The sequence below is a fragment of the Lepus europaeus genome, chromosome 5 (genome assembly GCF_033115175.1).
Source record: "Lepus europaeus isolate LE1 chromosome 5, mLepTim1.pri, whole genome shotgun sequence".
Taxonomy (NCBI): Eukaryota; Metazoa; Chordata; class Mammalia; order Lagomorpha; family Leporidae; genus Lepus; species Lepus europaeus.
In genome coordinates this window covers 102951129-102976483 of record NC_084831.1, presented here as the reverse complement: position 1 = coordinate 102976483, position 25355 = coordinate 102951129, and the positions used below count along the sequence as shown (strand labels likewise).

General features: G+C 47.5%; 2 protein-coding genes across 3 annotated transcripts in view; one reads left to right on the top strand and one right to left on the bottom strand.

The window, feature by feature from the left end:
* The window catches only part of ELAPOR1 (endosome-lysosome associated apoptosis and autophagy regulator 1), a 109158-nt gene that overhangs the window by 82227 nt on the left and 1576 nt on the right, over positions 1-25355 (bottom strand). The window contains exons 2-4 of one of the 2 annotated variants that reach the window (XM_062191881.1): positions 17835-17910; positions 17212-17370; positions 16484-16692 (exon numbers count right to left, since the gene is read on the bottom strand). In XM_062191881.1, coding sequence (XP_062047865.1) covers positions 16484-16636 — 153 coding nt within the window. In that variant the 5' untranslated portion in view covers positions 16637-16692; positions 17212-17370; positions 17835-17910. Of the gene's footprint in view, positions 1-16483; positions 16693-17211; positions 17371-17834; positions 24090-25355 lie in introns of those variants that run through there. The other variant, XM_062191880.1, reaches the window with a different exon arrangement.
* CFAP276 (cilia and flagella associated protein 276) lies at positions 17778-22218 on the top strand. Its single transcript, XM_062191883.1, has 5 exons — positions 17778-17858; positions 20054-20170; positions 20680-20783; positions 21113-21252; positions 22019-22218. Exons 1-5 carry the CDS (start codon positions 17778-17780, stop codon positions 22087-22089), a joined length of 513 nt encoding a protein of 170 aa, XP_062047867.1. The 3' UTR covers positions 22090-22218.

Below are 25355 nucleotides of genomic sequence, written 5' to 3'. Positions count from 1 at the left end.
CAGAGTGGACAGTGAGAGGGAGAGAGACAGAAGAGAAAGGTCTTCCTTTTCCGTTGGTTCACCCTCCAATGGCCACTGCGGCCAGTGCACTGCAGCCGGCGCACCACGCTGATCCGAAGCCAGGAGCCAGGTGCTTCTCCTGGTCTCCCATGCGGGTGCAGGGCCCAAGCACTTGGGCCATCCTCCACTGCACTCCCAGGCCACAGCAGAGAGCTGGACTGGAAGAGGAGCAACCGGGACAGAATCCGGCACCCTGACCGGGACTAGAACCGGGTGTGCGGGCGCCACAGGCAGAGGATTAGCTTATTGAGCCGCAGCACCGGCCAATGTCCTGTACTTATTAACATACAGCACTGTCCCCTGCATATTACTATACACAGCTTATGAAGAGCATGTGGGATCTGCCCATATGGGGGTAATTATAAATTTATATCCAGGGGCCAGCACTGTGGTGTAGCAGGTTAACGCCCTGGCCTGAAGTGCCAGCATCCCATATGGGTACCTGTTCAAGTCCCGGCTGTTCCACTTCCTATCCAGCTCTCTGCTATGGCCTGGGAAAGCAGTGGAAGATGGCCCAAGTCCTTGGGTCCCTGCACCCGCATGGGAGACTCCTGGCTCCTGGCTTCAGACCAGCTCAGCTCTGGCCATTGCAGCCATTTGGGGAGTGAACCAGTGGATGGAAAACTTCTCTGTCTTTCTGGCTCTACATCTCTCTGTAACTCTTTCAAATAAATGAATATTTTAAAAAATTATATCTATACTCAGAGAAGTACAGAAAGCCTATAAACAAGAAGTTTGCAAAGTTTGCAACAAAATGTTTACAGTCAATTTAACTGCTGAGAAAATTTTGAGTGAGTTTTGTGTCCTTTTTTTGCATTCTACATTTCTTGAATTAGTACCATTGTGGGGCAGACATTGGGTGCATGGTTAGGACATCCTCCTTGGGACACCTGCATCCATATCGGAATGCCTGCTTCCTGTCCTGGCTACTCTGCTGTTAACGCTGACTCTGGGAGGCAGCAGCGATGAGTCAAGCACTCGGGCCCCTGCCACCCACATGGGAGGCTTGGATGGAGTCCCAAGTTCCTGGCTTTTCCCTGGCTCTCTCTGTCTCTGTCTCTCTGTGCCTTTCAAGTAAAATGGAAAAAAAAATAAATTAAGAGCATACCATTGTTACACAAACAATAAGGCTATTTAAGAAACAAAAAGGTGGGGGGTATAGTGGTATAGTGAGTTAAGCTGTGGCCTGTAAAGCCAGCATCCCATAAGGGTCCTGGTTCATGTCCTCCTATTCAACTTCAGATCCAGCTCCCTGCTAATGGCTTGGGAAAAGCAGCAGAGGATGCCCAAGTACATGGGCCCCTGCCCTGCATATGGGAGACCTGGAAGAAGCTCCTGGCTCCCGGCTTCGGCCAGTCCCAGCTGTTGCAGCCTTGTGGGAAATAAACCAGCAGATGGAAGATCTCTCTATCTCTCTCTCTGTAACTGACTTTCAAATAAATAAAATAAATCTTTAAAAACAAAAACAACAAGGGCCGGCGCCATGGCTCACTAGGCTAATCCTCCACCTGCAGCGCCGGTACTCCGGGTTCTAGTCCCGGTTGGGGCGCCAGATTCTGTCCCAGTTGCTCCTCTTCCAGTCCAGCTCTCTGCTGTGGCCCTGGAGTGCAGTGGAGGATGGCCCAAGTGCTTGGGCCCTGCACCCGTATGGGAGACCAGGAAGAAGCACCTGGCTCCTGGCTTTGGATTAGCACAGTGACCATTTAGGGGGTGAACCAACAGAAGGAAGACCTTTCTCTCTGTCTCTCTCTCTCACTGTCAGACTCTGCCTGTCAAAAAATATATATATATATATGAACACTCAATAGGTCAAAAAGGAATAGGGAAATGTGGAGTTAGGTCCTATTCCAAAACCAACACTATATGTGCTTTGCCTTGAGTATTTCATTCCTGTGCAATACTCCTGTAGCAGCGATTCTGCACCAACACATACAGTGAGTAAAAACTCTGATGTCATCTTCCCAGCAGATGTTGAAGGTCTACAAATGACCTTATGGTTACTGTAAATTAGGTCTCCTTGTAATAATCTCTCATACCCTTCCTTTTTCTTTCATAGCTAAAAGTCTGTTGGAGTCAGTGGTTGGTTGTTTATATCAACTCTTTTTCACAGTGGTATACTGTAAAAATGGCAACAAATTCTTTCCATCCCTGTATGTGTGCAGTTTTACAACATGACCCTGCAGGATCTTCCCCCAAGAAGTGGAGACTGTGGTGGGCACTGTGGCACAGCAGGTTAAACTGCCACTTGGGAGGCCTGCATCCACTATGGGAGCACCTGGGTACAAGTCCCAGCTCTGCTTCCAATTCCAGCCTCCTACGAATGAGCACCCTAGGAAGCAGCAGGTGATACCATGAGTATCCTTGCCACTCACAAGGGAGACCTGGATTGAGTTCCAGGCTCTTTGCTTTGACCTGGCCCAGCCCAAGGTATTGCAGGCATCTGAGGAATGAGCAAGAAGATGGGAGGTTTTGCTTTCTGCCTGTCTCTGTCTCTGTCCCTCTGCCTTTCAAAATTAATTAATTAATTAATTAATTAAATTGATTAAGTAACCCATAAATGATGGAAATTTATCCTTTACAGTCCTGGACACTGGGAAGTCCAAGACCCAAGATACCAGCAGACCAGGGGTCTGATAAGGGCTTGTTCTTCATGGATGGCACTTTCTGGGCATCCTCACATTGGGGAACATCCACACGAGCTCCTTCAGCTCTGCTGTAGAAAGACATTAATCCCGGGGCTGGCACTATGGTGCAGCAGGTTAACACCCTGGCCTGAAGCACCGGCATCCCATATGGGCGCTGGTTCAAGACCCGTCTGCTCCACTTCCTGTTCAGCTCTCTGCTATGGCCTGGGAAAGCAGTAGAAGATGGCCCAAGTCCTTGGGCCCCTGCACCTGCGTGGGAGACCCAGAGGAAGCTCCTGGTTCCTGGCTTCAGATTGGCACAGTTCCAGCCATTGCAGTCAATTGGGGAGTGAACCATTGGATGGAAGATCTCTCTCTCTCTCTCTCTCTCTCTCTCTCTCTCTCTGCCTCTCCTCTCTGTGTAACTCTTTCAAGTAAAATAAATAAATCTTTAAAAAAAAAAAAAAAGGACACTAATCCCATGGGACCTGGTCACCTCTCCATTACACTGGGGAACAGGTGCCAACATACGGACCTGGGAGACGGCACAAACATTCAGGCCAGCAGTGGCCAAGGTCCTGCATGGACTCCCCATCTCTGAAATGAGGTAGGGTTAGGTCCCTCCCTTGGGTGAACAACTTGGAACTTTTTGGTAAAGATAAATCTGTGCCCGCCTCACAGCCCAGTACCCCACTTCCATCTGTGAATCACAGCCCAGCACCCCACTTCCACCTGTGAACCAGGAGACAAGTTCAACAACATCCCTGGAAGCATCATTTGAGAGAGTAAAACACTGGAAACCCAAATGTCTGTCAACAGAACGAATTTTAAAATTGTGGACTAGCCATACAAGGAAATATTTTACAACACTGAAAATGAACAAGATACACAATAACATGAATGAGTTTAGAAACTTAATATTGAGTTAGAAAATCAAATTCTATAAGTCCAAATGCAGTATGACATATTTTTACAAAAGTCAAAAATAAAAGTAACTAAGGTTTTGTAAGGAAAACACACATGTACACACAGCTACTCCATGACTTACAATAGGATTATAGCCCAGTTAACCCACTGTAGGTTGAAAATAAATTGAACATGCATTTAATACATCTAACCTACCAAACATGATAGGCTGGCCTAGCCTACCTCCCAGGTGCTCAGAAAACCCAGAGCAGTGTACAGCTGGGCACAACCATCTAATACAATGTGTATTTGATAATAAAGTGTTGAATACCCCATGGGTGTTACTGGAGACATGATGGGTTATGGAAACACAAAGCACAAGATCCAAGCAGTGCTGGCAACAGGGTACACAGTGGCACACTGGCTGCTTCCCCAGAACTGTGCTCACTGATGCTCCCAGCATCATGAGAGAGTATAGTGCCCATACATTGCTAGCCTCAGAAAAGATCAAAGTTCAAAGGCGGTTGTGTAGCCTAGTGAGTAAGATGCCGGTTAAGATGCACACGTGCCACATCAGAGTACCTGAGTTCAAATCCTGACTCCAGCTCCCTGCTAATGTGGACTGCGGAGCCAGCAGTGATGGCTCACCCACTTGGGTCCATACCACTCACATGGGAAGCCTAGACTGAGCCTCTAGCTCCCCCAGCTCTGATCTGACCCAGCGCTGAGCCATTGTAGGCGAGTGGGGAGTGAACTAGGGAATAAGACTCTCTCTCTCTCTCTCTCTCTCTCTCTCTTTTTATTTGACAGGTAGAGTTATAGATAATGAGAGAGACAGAGAGAAAGGTCTTCCTTCCATTGGTTCACTCCCCAAATGGCAGCTACAGCCGGCACTGCGCCGATCCGAAGCCAGGAGCCAGGTGCCTCTTCCTGGTCTCCCATGCGGGTGCAGGGGCCCAAGCACTTGGGCCATCCTCTACTGCCTTCCCAGGCCACAGCAGAGAGCTGGCCTGGAAGAGGAGCAACCGGGATGAGAACGCAGCACCCATATGGGATGCCGGCGCCGCAGGCAGAGGATTAACCAAGTGAGCCACGGCACTGGCCCTCTCTCTCTCTTAAAAAAAAAAAAAAGATTGTCTCTCTTAAAAAAAAAATCAATATTTAAAGTAGGCTTTGTACCAAATACATAAATACATATCAGTTTCATACTACCATAAAGTAAAAAAATCATAAGTCAACCATTATAAGTCAGGGATCGTCTGTAAAAAAATTTTTTTTAAGTAAAGGAGAGTCTGGCATTGCAGGGCAGCAAGCTAGGCTGCCGCCTGCAGTGCACACCATATCAGAGCTCCAGTTCAAGTCCCAGCTGTTCCACTTCCAATCCGACTCCCTGCCAATGTGCCTGAGGAAGAAGTGGAGGATGGTCTTGGTCCTTGGACCCCTGCCACCCACGTGGGAAACCTGAATGGAGCTCTGGGCTCCCACTGCAGCCACTTAGGAAGTGAACCAGTGGATAGACAGTATCTCTTTCTCTCCCCCTCTCTGTCTCTTTCTCTCGGTGTGTGTGCCACATTCCACTTCAAATAAATAAATAAATCTTTAAAAAATAATAAAGTAAAGGGGGCAGGTGTTTGGCACATGGTTGGGACATCACTCAGAACACCCACATTCTATATGACAGTGGCTGGGTTTGAGTCCCAGTTCGGCTTCCAGATTCCTGCTGACGCACACTCTAGAGGCAGCAGGTGATAACTCAAGTACGTGGCATACCCAGATTGAGTTCCAGGCTCCTGGCTTCAGCCTGGCCCAGTCCTGGATATTGCAAGCACTTCGGGAGTAAACCAGTGGATGGAAGATCTCTCTTAGTCTCCTTGCCTTTCAAACGAAGAGGGGCAGGTGCTGTGGTGCAGCAGGTTAGGCCACAGCTTGCTGCAGATGGAAGATTCTCTCTCTCTCTCTCTCACTTTCTCTGTCTTTCAAGTAGATGAAAATAATAAGGCCGGTGCCATGGCTCAACAGGCTAATCCTCCGCCTAGTTCTAGTCCCGGTCGGGGTGCCGGATTCTGTCCCGGTTGCCCCTCTTCCAGGCCAGCTCTCTGCTATGGCCAGGGAGTGCAGTGGAGGATGGCCCACGTGCTTGGGCCCTGCACCCCATAGGAGACCAGGAGAAGCACCTGGCTCCTGCCTTTGGATCAGCGCGGTGCGCCGGCCGCAGCGCACCGGCCGCGGCGGCCATTGGAGGGTGAACCAATGGCAAAGGAAGACCTTTCTCTCTGTCTCTCTCACTGTCCACTCTGCCTGTCAAAAAGAAAAAAAAAAAAAGTTAATTTAAACAAAATGAGTAGGGGAGTAGGGAACAGGAAACCAAAATTCAGGTGGCTGGGATTGGAGGTAAACCCCAGGAAGTTCTGTCAGCATGGATTGTGTTCTAGTTCCTAAACTGCATGGTGGGTTAACAATTTATATATCATATATATCAATGACATTTGTCTACATAATTAGACAGGTTTAAACGGTGAATAGGAATGAGTAGAAAAAGAATGTTAGGTTCAAAAGCAATGAAATAACAGAAAGATTAAAGTAACAATGCAGAGATGGAGGGAGGGAGAAAGACAACCAAGGGGACAGAGACAGGGCTACGAGGAAGGCAGGAAAAGTAATTCAGAAAATCCACAGGGATGGAGTCATGGAAACCAAGAGAAGAAAGTGACCCTAGGAGGTGAGCGTGAACATAGTTCTATCAAATGCTGCTGGAGGAAGTCTGATTGGGACTGAGAAGTTACCGTTGGGTTGGCCTGGAGGAGTTTTGGTGGAATTGTGGGGATGAAAGTTCACTGGAATGGAGACAGAAAGGAGAGACTTTCAGTGCAGTGATCTTGGACCAGACTCTCAGGGGCTCTGGCGGCACAGGCATGCACTGCCGTAGGATGTTTCAGTCAACAATGCACTGCATACAGGAGGATGGTCCTAAAGATTATAATAGCACATGGGGCCGGTGCTGTGGCATAGCAGGTAAAGCTGCCGCCTGCAGTGCCAGCATTCCATATGGGCACCGGTTCGAGTCTCGGCTGCTCTACTTCTGATCAAGCTCTCTGCTATGGCCTGAGAAAGCAGTAGAAGATAGCCCAAGTCCTTGGGCCCCTGTACCCACGTGGGAGACCAGGAGGAAGCTCCAGGCTCCTGGCTTCAGATCAGCACAGCTCTGGCTGTTGTGGCCAATTGGAGAATGAACCAGTGGATGGAAGACTTCTCTGCCTCTCCTTCTCTCTCTGTGTAACTCTGACTTTCAGATAAATACATCTTAAAAAGAAAACTGCTCACAATAAGTTTAAAAAAAAAAAACAATATAGATAAAAAAAAAAACATTATAATGGCACAGAAAAATTCCCACTGCCCAGTGACCGTGCAGCCTTCCTAATGTCACTGGGCATTTCTCATGTGTAAACAAGCCTACTGCACACCAGTCTCATAAAAGTAAGCTCATATAACAATGTATAGCACATCACACTTTGTCATGATAATAAATGTTTCTGATTTATATGTTTAATATACTGTTATTCCTTATTTTACAGTGTAGTCTTGCTTACAAAAAAATGTTTGGAGCAAAACATGACATCATTTTATGCTGGCAGTAGCCTCATACAAGGATACTTCAAAAAGCTGGTGGACGGTGTCGGCACTGTGGCGCAGTGGGTTAAGCCGCTCTCTGCAGTGCTGGCATCCCATGTGGGCAGAGGTTTGAGTCCTGGCTGCTCTGTTTCTGATCCAGATCTCTGCTAATGAGCCTAGGAAAGCAGTAGAGAATGACCCAAGTGTTTGGGACCCTGCACCCACATGGGAGACCCAAAGGAAGCTCCTGGCTCCTGGCTTCAGCCTGGCCCAGCCCCGGCCATTGCAGTCATTTGGATGAGTGAACCAGCATATGGAATATCTCTCTGTCTCTGTCTCTGTCTCTGTCTGTCTGTCTCTCTCTCTCTCTCTCCTTCTATCTTTCTTCTCTCTAACTCTGACTTTCAAATAAATAAATAGGTAAATAAAACTTAAAAAAAAAAAAACCTTAAAAAAGAGTTGGTGAAGAATGGAATTAAAAGGATTATTTTGGTGCAAAAATTTTTGAAATCCATATATAATTTCTTCATAGTATGCATTTTCCATGAATTTTTGAAGAGCTCTTGTACATCTCGTGTTTATCACCTCTCTCTCTCTCTCTCTCTCTCTCTCAGATTTACTTGAGACTCTGGCACTGTGGCATAGTAGGTTAAGTCTCTGCCTATGGAACTGGCATTCCATATGGATGCAGGTTCATGTCCCAGCTGCTTCTCTTCCAATCCAGCTCTCTGCTTATAGTCTGGGAAAGCAGCAGAGGATGGTCCAAGTGCTTGGGCCCCTGCACCTGAGTAGGAGACCCAGAAGAAGCTCCTGGCTCCTGGCTTCAGATCGGCCCAGCTCCAGCTGTTTGGGAAGTGGACCAGTTGATGGAAGATATCTCTCTCTCTCTCTCTCTCTCTCTCTCTCTCCCCCCCCATCTCTCTTTGTTACTTTGCCTCTCCAATAAATAAAATAATTAGCACAATGAAAAGACAAAATCTCCTAATGACACATTCCTCAGAGCACACCCCCACACTTAAGCAATGCATGGTTACATGGGAAAGCAGTAAGAGTGGCAGCTGGAGGGGCAGTAAGAGAGGCAGTTTGGGGGGTTTTATCCTTGCCATTTTTCTAACTATTTTATATAAAGATTTGTTGACTTATTTTGAAAGTCAGAGTTGGAGAGAGGGAGAAACAGAGAGATATCTTCCATCCACTGGTTCACTCCCCAGTTTGCCTATATGGGATGCTGGAGTCTCAGGCAGCAGCTTAACCCACTGTGCCACAATGCCAGCCCCTATTTTTCTATTTTTTAAGATAGGAGAAATAATAGTGCATTTGAAGGCTGACGGGAATGACTCAGTAGAGGAAAAAATTAATGACTCCAGAGAGAGTGAGTTGCTGACCTACATTAGAAGGGAGAGGCACAGGCAAGTGAGAGTTAGCATTAGAGATCAGCCAGGGTGGTTCACCGTTCACTGCTAAAATCGTGTCATACAAGACCACTTAAGGACCTGCAACAGTGTTCCTATAACGTTTTTTTAAAGCAGATCACAGGGGGCTGGTGCTGGAGCATAGAAGGTTAAGCCTCCACCCTCAGTGCTGGCATCCCATATGGGCGCCAGTTTAGCTCCCTGCTAATGCACCTGGGAAATCAATGAAAGATGGCCCTGGTTTTGGTGTGGCTCAGTCCTGGCCATTTCAGCTATTTGGGGAGTGAACCACTGGATAGAAGATCTTTCTCTCTCTTCTGCTCTCTCTGTATCTCTCCGCCTTTCAAATCAATAACCTTAAAAAAAAAAAAAAAGCAGATCATAAAACAGTACCAAGAACAATGCATTTGCAAAGTGCTTTTTCTTCTTTTGTTACAAAAATTATCTCCTTTTTTGTTTTGTTTTGTTTATTTAAAAGGCAGATAGAGATCTTCCATCTGCTATCATTCTCCAAATGCCCCCAAGAGCTGAGACTGGGGCAGCTGAAGCAAGGAGCCTGGAACTACATCCTGATCTCCCATGCAGGTGTCAGGGATCCGAGTACTTGGGTCATCACCTGTTGCCTCCCAAAGTTTGTAACAGCAGGAAGATGGAATCCAAAGCAGAGCTGGACTCAAACCCAGGCACCCAACATGGAATGCAGGTGTTGCAAGCAGAATCTTAACCACTGCACCAGGGCCCACTCCTGCAAAAGCACTTTTTTTTTTTTTTTTTTTTGACAGGCAGAGTGGACAGTGAGAGACAGAGACAGAGAGAAAGGTCTTCCTTTTGCCGTTGGTTCACCCTCCAATGGCCGCCGCGGTAGCGCGCTGCGGCCGGCGCACCGCGCTGTTCCGATGGCAGGAGCCAGGTGTTTATCCTGGTCTCCCATGGGGTACAGGACCCAAGGACTTGGGCCATCCTCCACTGCACTCCCTGGCCACAGCAGAGAGCTGGCCTGGAAGAGGGGCAACCGGGACAGGATCAGTGCCCCGACCGGGACTAGAACCCAGTGTGCCGGTGCCGCTAGGCGGAGGATTAGCCTATTGAGCCGCGGCGCCGGCCCGCAAAAGCACTTTTAAAGCATTATCTGGTTTAATCCTCTTGACAATCCTTAAAAGTTAAGAACTAGGGGCCAGCATTGTGGCACAGCGGATTAAACCACGCTTGTGACACCGGCATCCGGTATCTGAGTACCGATTCAACTCCTGGCTTTTCCCTTCCAACTTCCTGCTAATGCACTTGGGAAGGCACAAGAAAATGGCTCAAGTGCCTGGGCCCCTGCCACCCATGTGGGAGATCTAGATGGAGTTCCTGGCTCTTGGCTTTGGCCTGACCCAGCCTAGCCTGTTGCAGCCACATGGGAAGAAAACCAGCAGATGGAAGATTGATCTCTCCCCCTCTTCCTTTCTCCCCTCTCCCCCTCCTCCTTTCTCCCCTCTCCCCTACACTCTGATTTTCAAATAAATAAATAAACCTTAAAAAAAAAAAAGAACTAAATTATCCCCATTTTCCAGATGGAAAAATGGAGGCTAAGAAAGGTGACTATTTTTTCCAACATAAGACAGATGAAATGGTAGAATTGGGCTTTAATTGCAGGCCAGAGATTTGTACATTCATCTCCAGGAAAACAATGTCCCCTCAAAATATGAGCCACTCAGGATTTTTAATTTTCTTTTTTTTTTTATTATTATTTTTTTGACAGGCAGAGTGGACAGTGAGAGAGAGACAGAGAGAAAGGTCTTCCTTTGCCGTTGGTTCACCCTCCAATGGCCGCCCCGGCGCGCTGCGGCCGGCGCACCGCGCTGTTCCGATGGCAGGAGCCAGGTGCTTATCCTGGTCTCCCATGGGGTGCAGAGCCCAAGAACTTGGGCCATCCTCCACTGCACTCCCTGGCCACAGCAGAGAGCTGGCCTGGAAGAGGGGCAACCAGGACAGGATCGGTGCCCCGACCGGGACTAGAACCCGGTGTGCCGGCGCCGCAAGGCGGAGGATTAGCCTGTTGAGCCACGGCGCCGGCCAGGATTTTTAATTTTCTAGTAGCCATATTTTAAAAAGTGAAAAGGCACAGGTGAAATTAATTTTAATAATACATTTTATTTAGGCAATTTCTACAACATTACCATTCCAGCCTGTACTGAGTATAAAATTTTGTGGCGATATTTTCTATCTTCCATTTGTATGCAGTCTCCCAAAGCTGATGTGTGTTTTACACTTTATGGCTCATCTCAGTTCAGACCCTAAATTTGCATCAAACACAGGTGATCTGTAGTTACTAACAGTTGAGGAACCCAATTCGTATTTCAAAATTGCTCCAGATACCGTTAAAAGTTTTTTCAATAATTGAATTGAGTATTTTTAACTTAATTAAAATTGAATAAAGTTAAAAATTCGTTTCCTCCGCTGCACTGGCCACACTTTGAGTGCCCAACAGCCACATGTGCCTGGTGGCTGCCACACGGGACAGCACCGCCCAGACCCACCTCCTTCGCTGAGTCCATCAACTCTCTCCTCTGAGTACTCCTCATGGCTACTCCTTCCCCCTTTTTAGTTCAACCCGCTTCTCTCACCCTTAAATTCTTTTTTTTTTAAGATTTTTATTTATTTATTTGAGATGTAGAGTTACAGACAGTGAGAGGGAGAAACAGAGAGAAGGGTCTTCCATCCAATGGTTCACTCCCCAATTGGCCGCAATGGCTGGAGCTGCGTGGATCTGAAGCCAGGAGCCAGTTGCTTCTTCCCAGTCTCCCATGTGGGCGCAGGGGCCCACAGACTTGAGCCACCTTCTACTGCTTTCCCACAGCAGAGAGCTGAATCAGAAGAGGGGCAGCCGGGGCTGGCGCCATGGCTCAATAGACCAGGATAAGCACCTGCTCCTGGCTTTGGATCAGCGTGGTGCCCCGGCCGCAGCGGCCATTGGGAGATGAACCAACGGAAAAAAGGAAGACCTTTCTCTCTGTCTCTCTCTCTCACTGTCCACTCTGCCTGTCAAAAAAATAAAAAAAAACAGCTAACATGTCTTGGGTATTTACCATACATCAGGAACACTCCTAAGCACTCTGAATCGTCCTATGATAGTACTGAAGCCCACACCACTAACATTCCCATTTTAAAAATGCAAAACTGACGCCTGAGAGGCCTAACCTAGTTTTATCCAGAACCCACGCTCTATACCACGCCCCTGCCTCTCTCACAAGCACAGTCTCGTGCCACAGTCAGCGACAGCCGGGATGTACAAGGTTGTCCCATTAGACTGTATTTCCCAGTCACACCGTAGCCGTTTCAGTTTGTGTAAGTACACTCTGTTATGTTTATACAATGACAAAATCACCTAGCAACGCATGGCTCCCGTCGTCCCCTGGCCATTAAAGGACACGTGGCATCCAATACATACTGTATTCTTTAGGGCACATCTCAGTTCAAACACTAAATGTGCGACAGAAGTACAATAAATAATACATAATAATACACAAAAGGGATAATTCAACTGATGGGATTTAAAGTAAGTTTTTTTCAAGATTCAATGTACATTTATTCTTAACAAAAAGTAATTTTTAAATTATCTTCTTTTTGTTACATTTTCCAATTTGCCAACAAAATATGCCACTTTGTTTTTTTAAGATTTTTCAAAATAACTCAGACAATTATCAGTCTTGTTTGGTTTCAGTATTCCTACCTTGACACAGGAGAAGAGACAGAATGACTTCTTAAATGGCTTCAGGTCCCCCAAATGTATTATTCTCTAGCTGCCTCTGCTATAAAATGGAAGTGGCACATCTTGCTATTCTATTATGTACTTTATGACAAATGAGTTTTCATTTCCTCCTTTCATCATATAAAGCAGAACGTTTTAGACACCAACCTTGAGGGTTTCCAACCAAAGGAGTCATTTTAAATCTTAAAATTTTGGGATAGACATGTAGCATAGCAGCTAAGATAGGTAAGTGTGTACCACTTCACTTCCACAGTGAAGTACCTGGGTTCGATACCTGGCTCTGGTTCCTGGTTCCAGTTTCCTGTTAATACAGACCCCAGAAGGCAACAGTAATGACTCAAGTGATTGAGTTCCTGTCACCCACTTGGGAGAACTGGATTGAGCTCCCAACTCTCACCTTTGGCCTGGCCCAACCTCAGCTGTTTTGAGCATTTGAGAGTGAACCAGTGAATAGTAGCTCACTCATCTATCTATCTATCTATTATCTATTATCTATCTATCTATCTCTTCCCCTCTCAAATAAGTAAAATATTTCTAAAATCTTCTACTTTCCTGAAATATTTCCTGAAATCTCAGAGGCCTGAGAGTTTTCCAGATCTACCCACTTTCCCCTAGAGCCAAATGCAGGAGGAAATACATCCATAAAAGCCCAGAAACCGTGCCCATTCAGAGAAGCAGCTGCCCAGGCTTGGGACTCTCCCACCTCTTACAGGCGCAGATCCCGTGGAAGTCTGAGTCAAAAAAGGAGTCACTGCTCCCTGGGGCCGTTCTTCCTGCACTGGAGCTTTTAGCTGCCACCGTTCTCACACTCTAAAATTCTCACAAAAAATCTTGCCTCGGCCCTCACCAGCACCCTACACCTTCATCCTGGGGCCAAACCCTCTCACCTCCACCTTCAGCATATTTCTCACATCTGTGCCTTCCACTTACGCCACGGCCACCATCCAGTGCAGTCCCTCTGTTACCTTCTCCTTGACCTCCATGACATCTTCTGAACCGGCTTCTTCACCCCATCCCTCTCAATCTCAACTTTTGACCTACCTCAAGCAGATGTACTTTATTTTCTTGCTAATCTGCTCTGAGAAAGTTGACATCCCTGCCAGATACCTCTTGGGGATTCTCTCCCTGGTTTCCATTGTGCCCCATGCTGAGCCCACTTTTCAGCCAACTGGTCGACTTGCAATTCCCAGGATTATTTGCATTTTCCATCCAGGGACCTTCCTTTAGGCTCCTCCCTTTATCTAGAAAGCATCCTTCCTCCATCTGCCCACTGAAATGCTTTTATATTGCCACTATGTCATTCCTGATAGATCAGTGCCCCCTGCCTATCAAGATCTCTTAAGCCTCCATGTATGTCAACAGTATATCCTAGGCACTTTACATGTTTATCCAACTTAATTGAATCTTCACAACAGCCCTGTGAGATGGGTATTACCACTCCCATTTCACAGATCAGGGATCTGAGACTGTCAGAATTAATTAACTTGCTCCAAGTAGCATCCTTACTAAATGGCAGTCATCACTCATTCCAAAAATGTTATTCCAATCTATGTCTGTCAGATTCCTAAGTCCCCTGGGCTTTACAATACCGATCGGGAAGTCCCTTTGGGGGCAATTAGCACCGAAGCCTCAGGACAAGGCAGATCACGTCAAAGGCAGTTTTCTGCTGCTCTCTCATTGGCTTTAGTCATTGTGCTATGGGAAGTGCTCCTTTGGCTCTAGTCGGCCCTCAGCCTGGGCTAACACAGGGCTAAAGAAATGATTCATGAAGACAAACAGTGTACTGGATGTTTAGTTCCACTGGTGACCCTGATTATTCTAAAACCATGAAAGGAACACCAAGCCCCGGCACGAGTCCAGTAGCCTACAACTCTGAGTTCTCTGTCACCTTGACTTAGGCCTCAGGCTAAACCTCTGTTTTCTGATTACACCCAGAGGGATCACGAAAAAAAAAAAAAAAAAAAAGGCTGCAACCGTATTGTTGTCCGTAGATCCTGACACTCACACCCAACATAGGTGCACAAGAAATTCATATGAAGATTAAGACCGAGGAGGACTAATCTACCTCAGATTGATTTTTCACCATTTAGAGTTGGAAGCCCCCAAACTTGTTTGATCGGTTCATATTGCCATATGGAGAATGTTAGAATAAAGGGCTTATTCTCTTCCTTATTGTTCTGGAGGCAGGGTGCTCAGCGGCCACTGTTTGCTCAAGGAGAGAGTCAACAGGACTTGCTGACGCCCATGGCCAGTAAGCCCGCCTCTCAGCCACTTGCAACCTGGTGTGGGATGTGGATCTAATGAGAAAGAAGCTGAGTAGGGAAGGGGTTAGGAACTCCATGGCATGTGCTGTGTGCATTTTCTCTCCCTGTCCTCAAAGAATCATTTCTGAGGTGACTGCTACTGTAATCCTGATCCAGAAATGGTAGAGTCCCTATAGGACTAGAACCCTCATTATGTCAAGCGCCACAGCTTCCCACAACTCGAAGCTCAGAGTTCATGGAAGACTTTTTGTCAAGCAAATATCGGCCATGGAAATAGCACTAAAAAGCAAAATGTGAGTCCTCAAGTACCAATCTTCCCTCCTTTGAAGGGTTTAATTGTTTAAACGTGTTATGTTTCCCATAGTGGATGAAGATCTCAACAAGAAGTGGTAGTTGCTGTTTGAGAGTCTTAGCTCCATTCAGGAGAGCCCATGTTTGATTCTTAGGGAGGTGGACTTGCACGAACTCATTATTTTCGCTGGTTAGACCACAGGCTACCAAAGCAGTGAGTCGCGGGCACATGGACAAAATTGTTCTGTTCCCAATCATCCTTAAAACATGTCGTAAAGTGGCTAGGTGAGAGCAAAGACAGCCCAGGGCAGGTCAGCGTTAGGACTAACCACACTGAGCAAAAGTTTCACTGACTGGGGTAATTTATGTCATATTTAGGAATCTTTGAAGTGAAAGATCTTTATTTACAGGCCCCCTCCCCCCTTTTGCCATGATCTGCTATGCTGTAGACAGTTTACTGCTTCGCATATCTTTATAATAATACATCTCCATATGGGATGGGGTTGCCATTGCTAACCAGTTAACACATGGCTTATAAAAACCATTATATCCTCTCAACACTTTAGCCAAGTCTGACACTTGGGATTATCTTCACGGTGCTTGACTCTTGACAAACTGAAGGCTTTTAATCTTACAGAGATAATAGAACTTTTATTTTGCTTTCCTCAACGTAGTTCGTATAAATATATTATTGCTGTTGCTGCCATATGGTTTAAAAAAAGTTGCTCAGTGCACGACCATATACTGATATTTCAATGATATGAAAACTACTTGGTTTTGTTCCTCTCCGTACCTTTTTGTGTCTCTCCAAAACGAATTTTCATAAGGCATATTTGGTTGGAAGACACGCACTACCTAGTGCCTGAATGATGTTGCCAACATTTGAAACACGTTGAAAACAACTCAGTGCATATGTTAGCAGAAGTCCAGAGAAGGAGAGTAAAGACTGGGAGAGAATTAGATAGTCGGGAACTCAACATCTAGACAGAGTGTACTGAGAGGTATCAAGCGATAAACGGGATCTGCACTTGAAGCCTGCACGGTAACTGGAAGTTTAAACCGAGGAAAGAGAGACTCTAATGGGATCCCACAGCCGCTCTCGCACTTTCACACGCCGTCGACTGAAGTCATCATAAAAGCACACACATTGACATCAGTCCACTACTTTTTTCTTCTTTCTGATCCCACTGTCCCCCGCCCCTGCCCCCTTCCCTCTTCCTCGTTTGCCTCTCTTTATATAATCTTGCTTTTAACCACTTTTCAGGAGATTTCGCCCCCAATCAGAACGCAACTCACAGTCTTCTTCCTCCCTAGTTCCGAGTCCAGAGACCCAGCTCTCGCCTCTCCCCGGGGCTGGGCCGGTTCTCGCTGGGCTCAGCAGCCCACGCCACGAGGATCATCTATTTTGTGAGTCCCGGCCCTGACGCCGGGCCGCTGCTCTTCCCTCCCCTCGACGCCTCAGCCCCAAAGACACCTAAACTCCACGGCCTCTAGAGCTGGGCGCGACTGGCTCCCCCAAGGTCTCCGGCCGGTCGAAGGGTCGTGTCGGCAGGTGGACAGTACCTCTTTGCAGGCGTGAAGCTCCGGTCCGGCTCCCTGGGTCACCTGGAAGGCGGTCCCAGCCCAGAGCAGCAGCCGCAGAAGCCGGAGTGCGCGCCTCTCAACCTTCCCCCTGCCCCAGGCGGAGAGACGGCGGCGGTGCCCGGGATCAGCCATAGCGTAGTCCAGAGAGAGCGGCAGTAGCGGCTCAGGTGGTGCGGCTGCTGTTTCTGCTGGCAGAAGGCAAGGGGAAGAAAAAAAAAAAAAAAAAAAAAAAAGAGAGAGGAGGGAGGTTCACAGGGGGAGGATGCAAGGGGCCGGGCTCACTCCAGTCACCTCCCTGTGGCGCCGCCAAGGCCGCCCATCCTTCCTCCTCCCTCCGGCTCCTCGCCTCCTACCCACGTCGCCTTGACAACCGCATCCTCGTTCACTCGGCGCGGGTGGGGCGGGGACCACGAGCGCCTCAGCCGCTCACCTGCCGGTCGCCATGGCAGCCGCCGCCGCTGGCGCGCGCGGAGCCACACAGTGCGCGCGCCCGGGACGTGCAACCTGCCCCAGAGGCCGGCCCAGGGCCGCGCGAAAACCGCGACCGGACATTTCTCCAGGCCATGCCCAGCCAATCCGCCGGGCAGGGGCTATGGTGAGCCTCCTCTGATTTTGCAAAAGTGGAGTGTGCGCCCGTAGGAAAAAGCCCGAGATACTGCCTCGGGCCTACAGACACCATCGCCCACCGGGGTGGCCCCGGTACGTACCACCTGCATCCCGCCAAGTCCATCCGTGCTGTTACAGGCGGCTCTGTGAGAAGCCCTGGGATTCGTGTCGTTAAGCCGAGGTTAAGCAAGGAGAGTTCGCCCTAGCCGGCAGTACCTCCGAGCGCTACACGTGTTTTGACATCCTCACTGGCTCCTTTCCTTGAATATAGGGAAGACTTTTGTTAGGTGCGAGAAAAAAGGAAACGTACGGGTCATTTTTTTCTTTTAGGATTTCTCTCCTCGACTGCAGACTTTTGCAGAAATCCTGGAGGGTGAGAGGCTGGCGTTTCTTCAACTGGGGCTCAGAAGAGCACGTTCAGCACTTCCTGGAGCGCGCAACGCCCATTTCCCGCCGCATCCCTGCCTGCTTCCTCCCGAGGGGCATCCCGAGTCGAACCGCCAGGGGGTGTCCTTCTCGAAGGGAATTCGGCTCAGTCATAGATAGTGGGCAGTCGCCTGGCAACCGGAACAAGGTGTTCTAAACAATTGACATCCCGGAGCCTTCGCAGGCAAGGCTGTGCCCCGGCCACCTTGGCCTCCTGTCCCATCTCACTCGGCAATTAACCATGCCTCCCACTCGGGACCCTTTCCAGCACCCTATGCCAGATAACGACGATTCCTACCTGGGAAAACAGCAGGCTTCCAAGGTACGATGGTTTCTCTTACAGCTTCCATCAACCTGGCCAAGCCGCCCCGTTTCTGATAGTGCGATTGGCAGAGATGGTAATGGAAAGAACTCTGGTGAGGACACTGAGCACAGGACCAGAGAAGTCTCTTTTCGGCCTGCCCCCGCCCCCTAGTCCCCATCTTCAAGTTGGCTAAAGGTTCCCAGGTGCTTTTGAGCAGAGGGAGATAAAGCTCAAAGTATTGATTAGTGTGAGTGATAGGAGGGGCTAGGTTCCATCGAGCCCCTCCCTCCATTTGGAAACTGTCCTCCAAAGATAAAGGAGACATGGAGTGGGAGGGAATCTTGCGAAAGCCACCAGGTCACGTCTTCATGCCCTCTGTCTTTTGGTTAATGCCAGAATGTGTTTGAGTGCGATTGTGATCAGTGATTTGGGTGAACCATCTTCTTTTTTTTTTTTTTCTGCTATAAGTGTTTGAAATATTCCAAGTGTTGCAAAAATAAGTTGGCTTAATCAGTGACTATAGCTTGACAATGTCAAAGATCATTTTATTTATTAAGCATTTATTATTTATTACATTCTGGGCAGCCTGCTGAACACTGGTGATACCTAAAGTAGATATAGCTGCTACTCTCAAAGAAGTCAAGTAGAAAAGACAAGAGCAAGAGTGTTTGCACAATATAGCACCTGGGGGCAGTGAGGAAAAGGAAAGCTTTCTAAAGCAGGTGAGTTTTGACAAGCGTGTTAGCTGGGCCAGGTGAGGGAGGGGTGGAATGTGAGTTAGAAGAAGGAAATGGGAACCAGACAGTCAAGGCAAAGGAATCAGCAGGTGCACTCAAGGAAAAATGTGTGTGTGTGTGGCCTCTTTGGAGAACTACACATAGTCCTGAAGGGTTGAAGTATGGGTGTGAAATGGAAGTGTGGAGACATCAGGGCTGGAGAAGTGGCCTCGGTGGGCTGTGTGCACACTAGTGAGCTAGATTTTCATCCTGGAGTGAGTGACAGAATCAAATGGCAGTAGATGGGACAGAATGGGAGTGGAACAAAAGAGATCAGTGAGAAGGCAGGTGCATCGAGCTCCAAGAGGAAGGATAATGAATCTAGAGCAGCAACACAGGGATTGGTGATTAATATGCAGATGTGAGAACAAGGCCAAGAGGAGGCCTGATGGGATGTGGTGACTGACGGATATGGGCCCAAGAAACTAGTCCAGCATAACTCCTAGGCCTCTGAGGGCTTAACTGACACCACTCACTGAATTGGGGCACCTCAGGGATGCAGGTTTGGGGAGAAAGATGTCGAGATCAATTGTGTGGATGCTGTTTTTGCAGAGCCCGTGAAACATTTAAGTGACAGCTAAGAGTAGATGACAGTGGGTGGAAGATGTCTTGCCATGCCTGGAAGCTGAAGGATGTGGGCCATCCTCCACTGCTTTCCTAGGCCATAGCAGAGAGCTGGATCAGAAGTGGAGCAGCTGGGACTCAAATCAGTGCCCATATGGGATGCTGGCACTGCAGGTGGCAGCTTCACCTGATACACCACAGCACCGGCCCCTGGCCTCCAATTTTCTACCTGTTAATTGCATTTGAAGTCTCATTTGTCCTTCAAACTCAGGACATTTAAACCTGAGCGCATCATCTTTCCTATCTGCTCCCCACACTTCTCCCACCTCTTCCACTCCACTCCTTTCCCTGTATTCCTGGCCCATTTCTCTTTTTATTTAAGATTTATTTATTTATTTGAAAGTTGGAGTTACAGAGAGGCAGAGGCAGAGGCAGAGGCAGAGAGAGAGAGAGAGAGAGAGAGAGAGAGAGAGAGAGAATCTTCTATCTTTGGGCCAGGCTATCCATGTCTCCCATGTGGGTGGAAAGGGCCGAAGCACTTAGGCCATCTTCTGCTGCTTTCCCAGGTGCATTAGCAAAGAGCTGGATCAGAAGCAGAGCAGTGGGGACTCAAACCAGCACTCACATGCGATGGCAGTGTTGGTGTGGCAGGCAGCAACTTAACCCACTACACCACAACACCAGCCCCTTCTATCAGTTCTAAGAAAATGTAAGATCAAAAGCCTGGGAGATCCTGCCTCATATCATTCTCTTCGCAGACTTTCCTCTGCGAGTCGATTGAAACAGGATGGAATAAGGAAATGATGTCATTGAGGCTACCGCATCAGCCAGGTCCCCTGTGACCAGGTCCTGAAGGGGGTTTCTCTTTTGCAGAAACCGCCGTACAAGAATCCAACTCATCTGGCTCAGCAACAAGAACCCTGGAGCCGGCTCAACTCCACTCCCACAATTACCTCCATGAGGCGTGATGCCTATTTTTTTGACCCCAAGGTAGCTAGCACTGAAATACTTTTCTCTTGACACCCACTTTAGGACTCATTAATATTCCTTTTAAAAGGAAGTCTGACTTGACTATGTCTGTATCTCTCCTTTTGTCCCCAACCCAAAATCCTGCCAAATCCAAAACCAAACTAATTTATCTGGCCTCTAGGTCAGAAAGCTTGGATTTTGCTCCATTACCAGGAGCAGATAATTTTAATAGACTTTCCCATGTTTTTCATGAATGTAAGCATGAATGAGGTCAAGTTCAAGGCCAAATCAAGGATATTTCCACGTCCCCAGTGAGTCACCACTCTTTAGACCTGACTTCAATGGAGACAGTTCCATACTGACAAGAGTTCAGAAGTCATGGTTACAATTTGGCATGTAACAAAATTGGTGTTCAGTCCCAACAGAGGGGCTTCACTTTTCTTTTGGGGATGAGTAAAGCCAACAGCACTTGATGAGAGTGAAGGCACAGGGGGCCAAGTTAACCCTGGGGGATTGACTTTCCCCTGTAGACACCAAAGGATGACCTGGACTTCCGCTTAGCAGCCCTGTACAACCACCATACCGGGGCGTTCAAGGACAAAAGTGAGGTACTATTACACGAGGAGACCATCCACGGGTAAGTGGCAGAGGCAGGGCCTCTTCACCCTTGGGATGCTGCCGTCCAGTCACAGAAGGTAGAATGTCACCTGGGAAGTAACCACCAACGGGTGCTCGTTTATATACAAATACAAATATCTGTATTTTTTTTTACATCTGTGTCTGTAATATGCATATCCTTATTGTCTGCAATGAACAGAAATCCTCCAAGATTGTGCTCCTCTGCATAAACAAACAAAATATCTGGTTAATTCTACAGCGGATAAGGGCCTTCGGCTGCTTTATGATACATGTCTCACGTGGCCACCTTTCCCTCATCTTTCAGTCTCCATTGTTTTTCCCCATACCATCTTCTAGAATCAAGATCCAATTCCCTGGAGAATCTTCACCCGCTCCTCTGCTACCCCCTATCACTTCCCGGGCTAACATCAGACACTGGATCAACCCAAAGAAGGAGTCTATTCACAGCATCCAGGGATCTATAGGTAAGGGTTAGGAGACTGGGTGGGCAAATGGGTGGCACAGGTGTCTTTTTAAGTGGATCTGACAATGAGAGATTGGCAGTGACTGACTGGTAGAAAAGACCAGGGATTACTGAGGGTCTTGGAAAGCAGTGATTAATGTACAGACCTAATCCAAAGGACAGGTTGACCACAGAGCTAGGAAATTAATTCAAGTGTTCAGCACCTCAGTCTTACGTCTAGGGGACAAGCATTTCTTTCATTTTTTTTTTAAAGATGTATTTGTTTATTTAAAAGGCAGAGTGACAAGACAGGGAGAGAGATCTTCCATCTATTGGTGTACTCTTCAAATGTGCACCACAGCCAGGGCTAGAACAGACCAAAGTCAGAAGCCTGGAATTCCATCCAGATCTCCCACACGGGCGGCAGGGACCCAAGCACTTGGGCCATCATCCGCTGCCTTCCTGGATGCATTAGCAGGAAGTTGGATTGGAAGCAGAGTAGCTGGGACTTGAACAGCCACTCCAATACAGGATGTGGATATCCTAAGTGGTGGTTTCACCTGCTACACCAGAATGCCTGCAACCGTTTCTGGCAAGGGCAGGCACAGGGCAGAAACCTGGGAGCGGAACACCTATGACTACTTCCCATCCGCCCTCCATATGCCAGTTCCCCCAGCTGCTCTAGGACCCTTCCCCAGAGTACCAAGCCATGTGATGATTCGAGGTTCCCAAAAAAGGGAGAAGGATCTGAAATTCACAGCCCACTCCCTTTTCTCTTTTGTCCACAGTGTCCCCTCACACTGCAGCCACCAACAGAGGTTACTCCCGAAAGAACGACGGTGGCTTCTTCTCCACCTAGGCCCCTGGACGGATGGATCGTGGGGGCACCTGCTGTCGTCTGCCTCCATTAAACAGATTTGTTCAAGATGAAGTCTGAAGTGTCTCTTACCCACGGACTACGAGTTGCCACTTGACTCTTAAAATACGGAAGGGAAATTTCCCAACTTCTAGAAATGAGTCCCATGGGGTACATCTGCAACTTGGAAAGGCATCTTGCTGAAAAGCTCAGGACTTAGGACAGAAGGCACAGGACACTGTTGATAAACTGAAATCACTCCAACCGTACAGCACCATTCAAAATTTCTCACAAGCTCTATGAGCTGAGCACTGGAGAACAAGAATGGCTGAAGTCCACTCTCTCACTGAGCTTTCCCTGTAGTTCCAGCAACTCTAAATAGCTTTCATACTTAGTTTCAAACCTCTTTCATTTAGTCATCTGCTGGCCTCCACTTTTCCCCAAGGGCCATCTCTCTGTGTTCCTGGATTCCTGACACGGTTTAATCACTAACTCTGCCTCTGTCTCCTTGCCTGGAAGCTGTCAGTTGGTAATGGGATTCCTAGCACAACTCTTATAAACCTGGTTCAGAGATCAGGTGATTGTGTTTGAAAGTACATAAAAATGGATGCCTTCATTTGGTTTATAAAATTACAAGTCACATACAGGAATGTGCTGTGTCATTAGATTGGGCAGGAAATGTCAGGTCTTGTAGCATATTGGATAATACATTCCCTTTCCTGGGGCCGGTGCTGTGACATAGCAGGTAAGGCCGCTACCTGCGGTGCCGGCATCCCATATGGGCGCCAGTTTGAATCCAGGTTGCTCCACTTCTGACCAGCTCTCTGCTACGGCCTGAGAAAACAGTAGAAGATGGCCCAAGTCTTTGGACTCCTGCACCCACATGGGAGACCGGAAAAGCTCCTGGTTCCTGGCTTTGGATCGGTGCAGTTCTGGCCATTGCAGCCAGTTGGGGAGTGAACGAGTGGATGGAGGACCTCTCTCTCTGCTTCTCCTTCTCTTTGTGTAATTCTGACTTTCAAATAAATAAATAAATTTAAAAAAAATTCCATTTTCTAATTCAGTTTGACAATACAGGCATAGTTGAATCATTCAGCTATGAAAGGGCTTTATCCAGATACTCAGGGGCAGGGTCCCTAAACAAAACTGTCACAGTCCAACCCACTGGGACTCTCCAATCTACTAACATGTACCAAGTGGCGAGAGGAGTTTCAGTTCTCAGGATCTAGAATGCCTGAAGGTGGGAGACAGGGCTGGCTCCCTGGACAGACATGGCAGGCAGCCTATTTGAGGTACTAAACATTAAAAGACTTTGTACTGTGACCCAAAATTTTAAATTTTTTTAAAAAATATGGATTCCTGGGGCCATCACTGTGGCATAGCGCGTAAAGCCGCCATCTGCAGTGCCAGCATCCCATATGGAAGCCAGTTCAAGACCCAGCTAATCCTCTTCCAATCCAGCTCTCTGCTATGGTCTGGAAAAGCAGTAAAGATGGCCCAAGTGTTTGAGATCCTGCACCCGCATTGGAGACCAGAAAGGAGCTCCTGGCTCCTGGATTTGGGTCAGCACAGCACTGGCCCCTCTACCACTCTTTCTGTAACTCTCCCTTTCAAATAAATAAAGTTTTAAAAAAAGTGAAAAAATCTACAGATTGAGGGAAAATATATGCAGGCTGACATCAAACAAGAGGTTAATAGTCAGTTTATATAGAAACACAACAGCAAAAAAACCCCAAATAACCCAAGTTTAATATAGGTAAATGTGGTGTAGTGGGTTAAGCTACCACTTGGGTTACAAACATCCCTTAACAGAGTGCCTGGGTTCAAGCCCTACCTCCACTTCTGATCCAGCTTCCTCCTAATGCATGCCCCACAGGCAGCAGATGAGGGTTTAAGTAATTAGGCCCCTTCATGCAACATGGATTGAATTCCTGGCTCTTGGTTTTGGCCTGGCCCAGCTGTGACTATTGCGGGTATTTGAGGAGTTATCCAGCAGATGGAAGATTGCTCACTCACTCTCGCTCTTTCTTGTGCTCTGCCATTAAAATATTTTTTTAAATGGACACAGAACCTAAATACATATTTCTCAAAAGACATATAAACGAGAAAAAGTGCTCAACATTGCTCATCAAGGAAAAGCAAATCAAAACCACAATGAACTATCACCTCTCCCATTAAAGTGACCACGTGTTATCAAAGACAAAATGTAAGGTCAGGCATTTGGCCTAGCAGGTAAGGTACTGCTTATGATGCTTAGTGCCATACTGGAGTACCTGGGTTTGATTCCTGGCTCTGGCTCCTGACTCCATCTTTCTGCCTAGACCCTAGGAGGCAACAGTGATGGCTCAAGTAAATTGGATTTCTACCACTGATGCAGGAGTCACAGATTGAGTTCCTGGCTCCTAACGATTGCAAATATTTGGGTAGGAAACCAATGGATGGGAACTCTCTGCCTCTCAAAACAGATGAAAAAAATTAAAAAGACAAAAGAGAACAAGTGGAGTGGGCGCTGTGGCATAGCAGGTAAAGCTGCCCCCTGTGGTGCTGGCATCCCACATGGGCACCAGTTCAGGTCCTGGCTGTTCCATTTCTGATCCAGTTCTCTGCTGTGGCCTGGGAAGGCAGTGGAGAATGGCTCATGTCCTTGGGCCCCTGAACCCGTGTGGGAAACCCGGAGGAGGCTCCTGGCTTCAGATCAGCACAGCTCTGGCCTTTGCGGCCAGTTGGGGAGTGAATCAGTGGATGGAAGACCTCTGCCTCTCTCTCCCTCTGCTTCTGCCTCTCTGTAACTCTGCCTTTCAAGTAAATAAATTTAAAAACTAAGTAAATAAAAAAAAGTGCTGGCAAGGATGTGGAGAAAATGGAAATTTTATGCACAGTTGGTGGAACTGTAATAAAGTTGTAACAAAACACAGTACAGCAGTTACCCAAAAAATTTAAAATAGAGGCTGGTGTTGGCTAAGCCACTGCTTGGGACAAAATTCTCTTACCAGAATGCAGGTGAGTCCTGCCAAGTACATTTTTTTTTAATTTACTTATTTATTTAAAGGTAGAGTTACAGACAGAAAGACAGAAGTCTTCCATCCACTGGTTCACTCCCCAAACAGCCCCAACAGCCGGAGCTGGGCCGATCTGAAGCCAGGAGCTTTCTCTAGATCTCCCACACAGATGCAGAATCCAAGGACTTGGGCCAACTTCCACTACTTTTCCATGCCATAGCAGAAAGCTGGATCAGAAATGGAGCAACTAGTACACAAACTGGCATCCAT

Coding starts and splice junctions, on each gene's coding strand:
- CFAP276 (XM_062191883.1), top strand. CDS start 17,778: ATGCCTCCCACTCGGGACCCTTTCCAGCACCCTATGCCAGATAACGAC. Junction 20,784..21,112: donor TTACACGAGGAGACCATCCA/CGGGTAAGTGGC, acceptor GTTTTTCCCCAT/ACCATCTTCTAGAATCAAGA. Junction 21,253..22,018: donor CAGCATCCAGGGATCTATAG/GTAAGGGTTAGG, acceptor TTTTGTCCACAG/TGTCCCCTCACACTGCAGCC.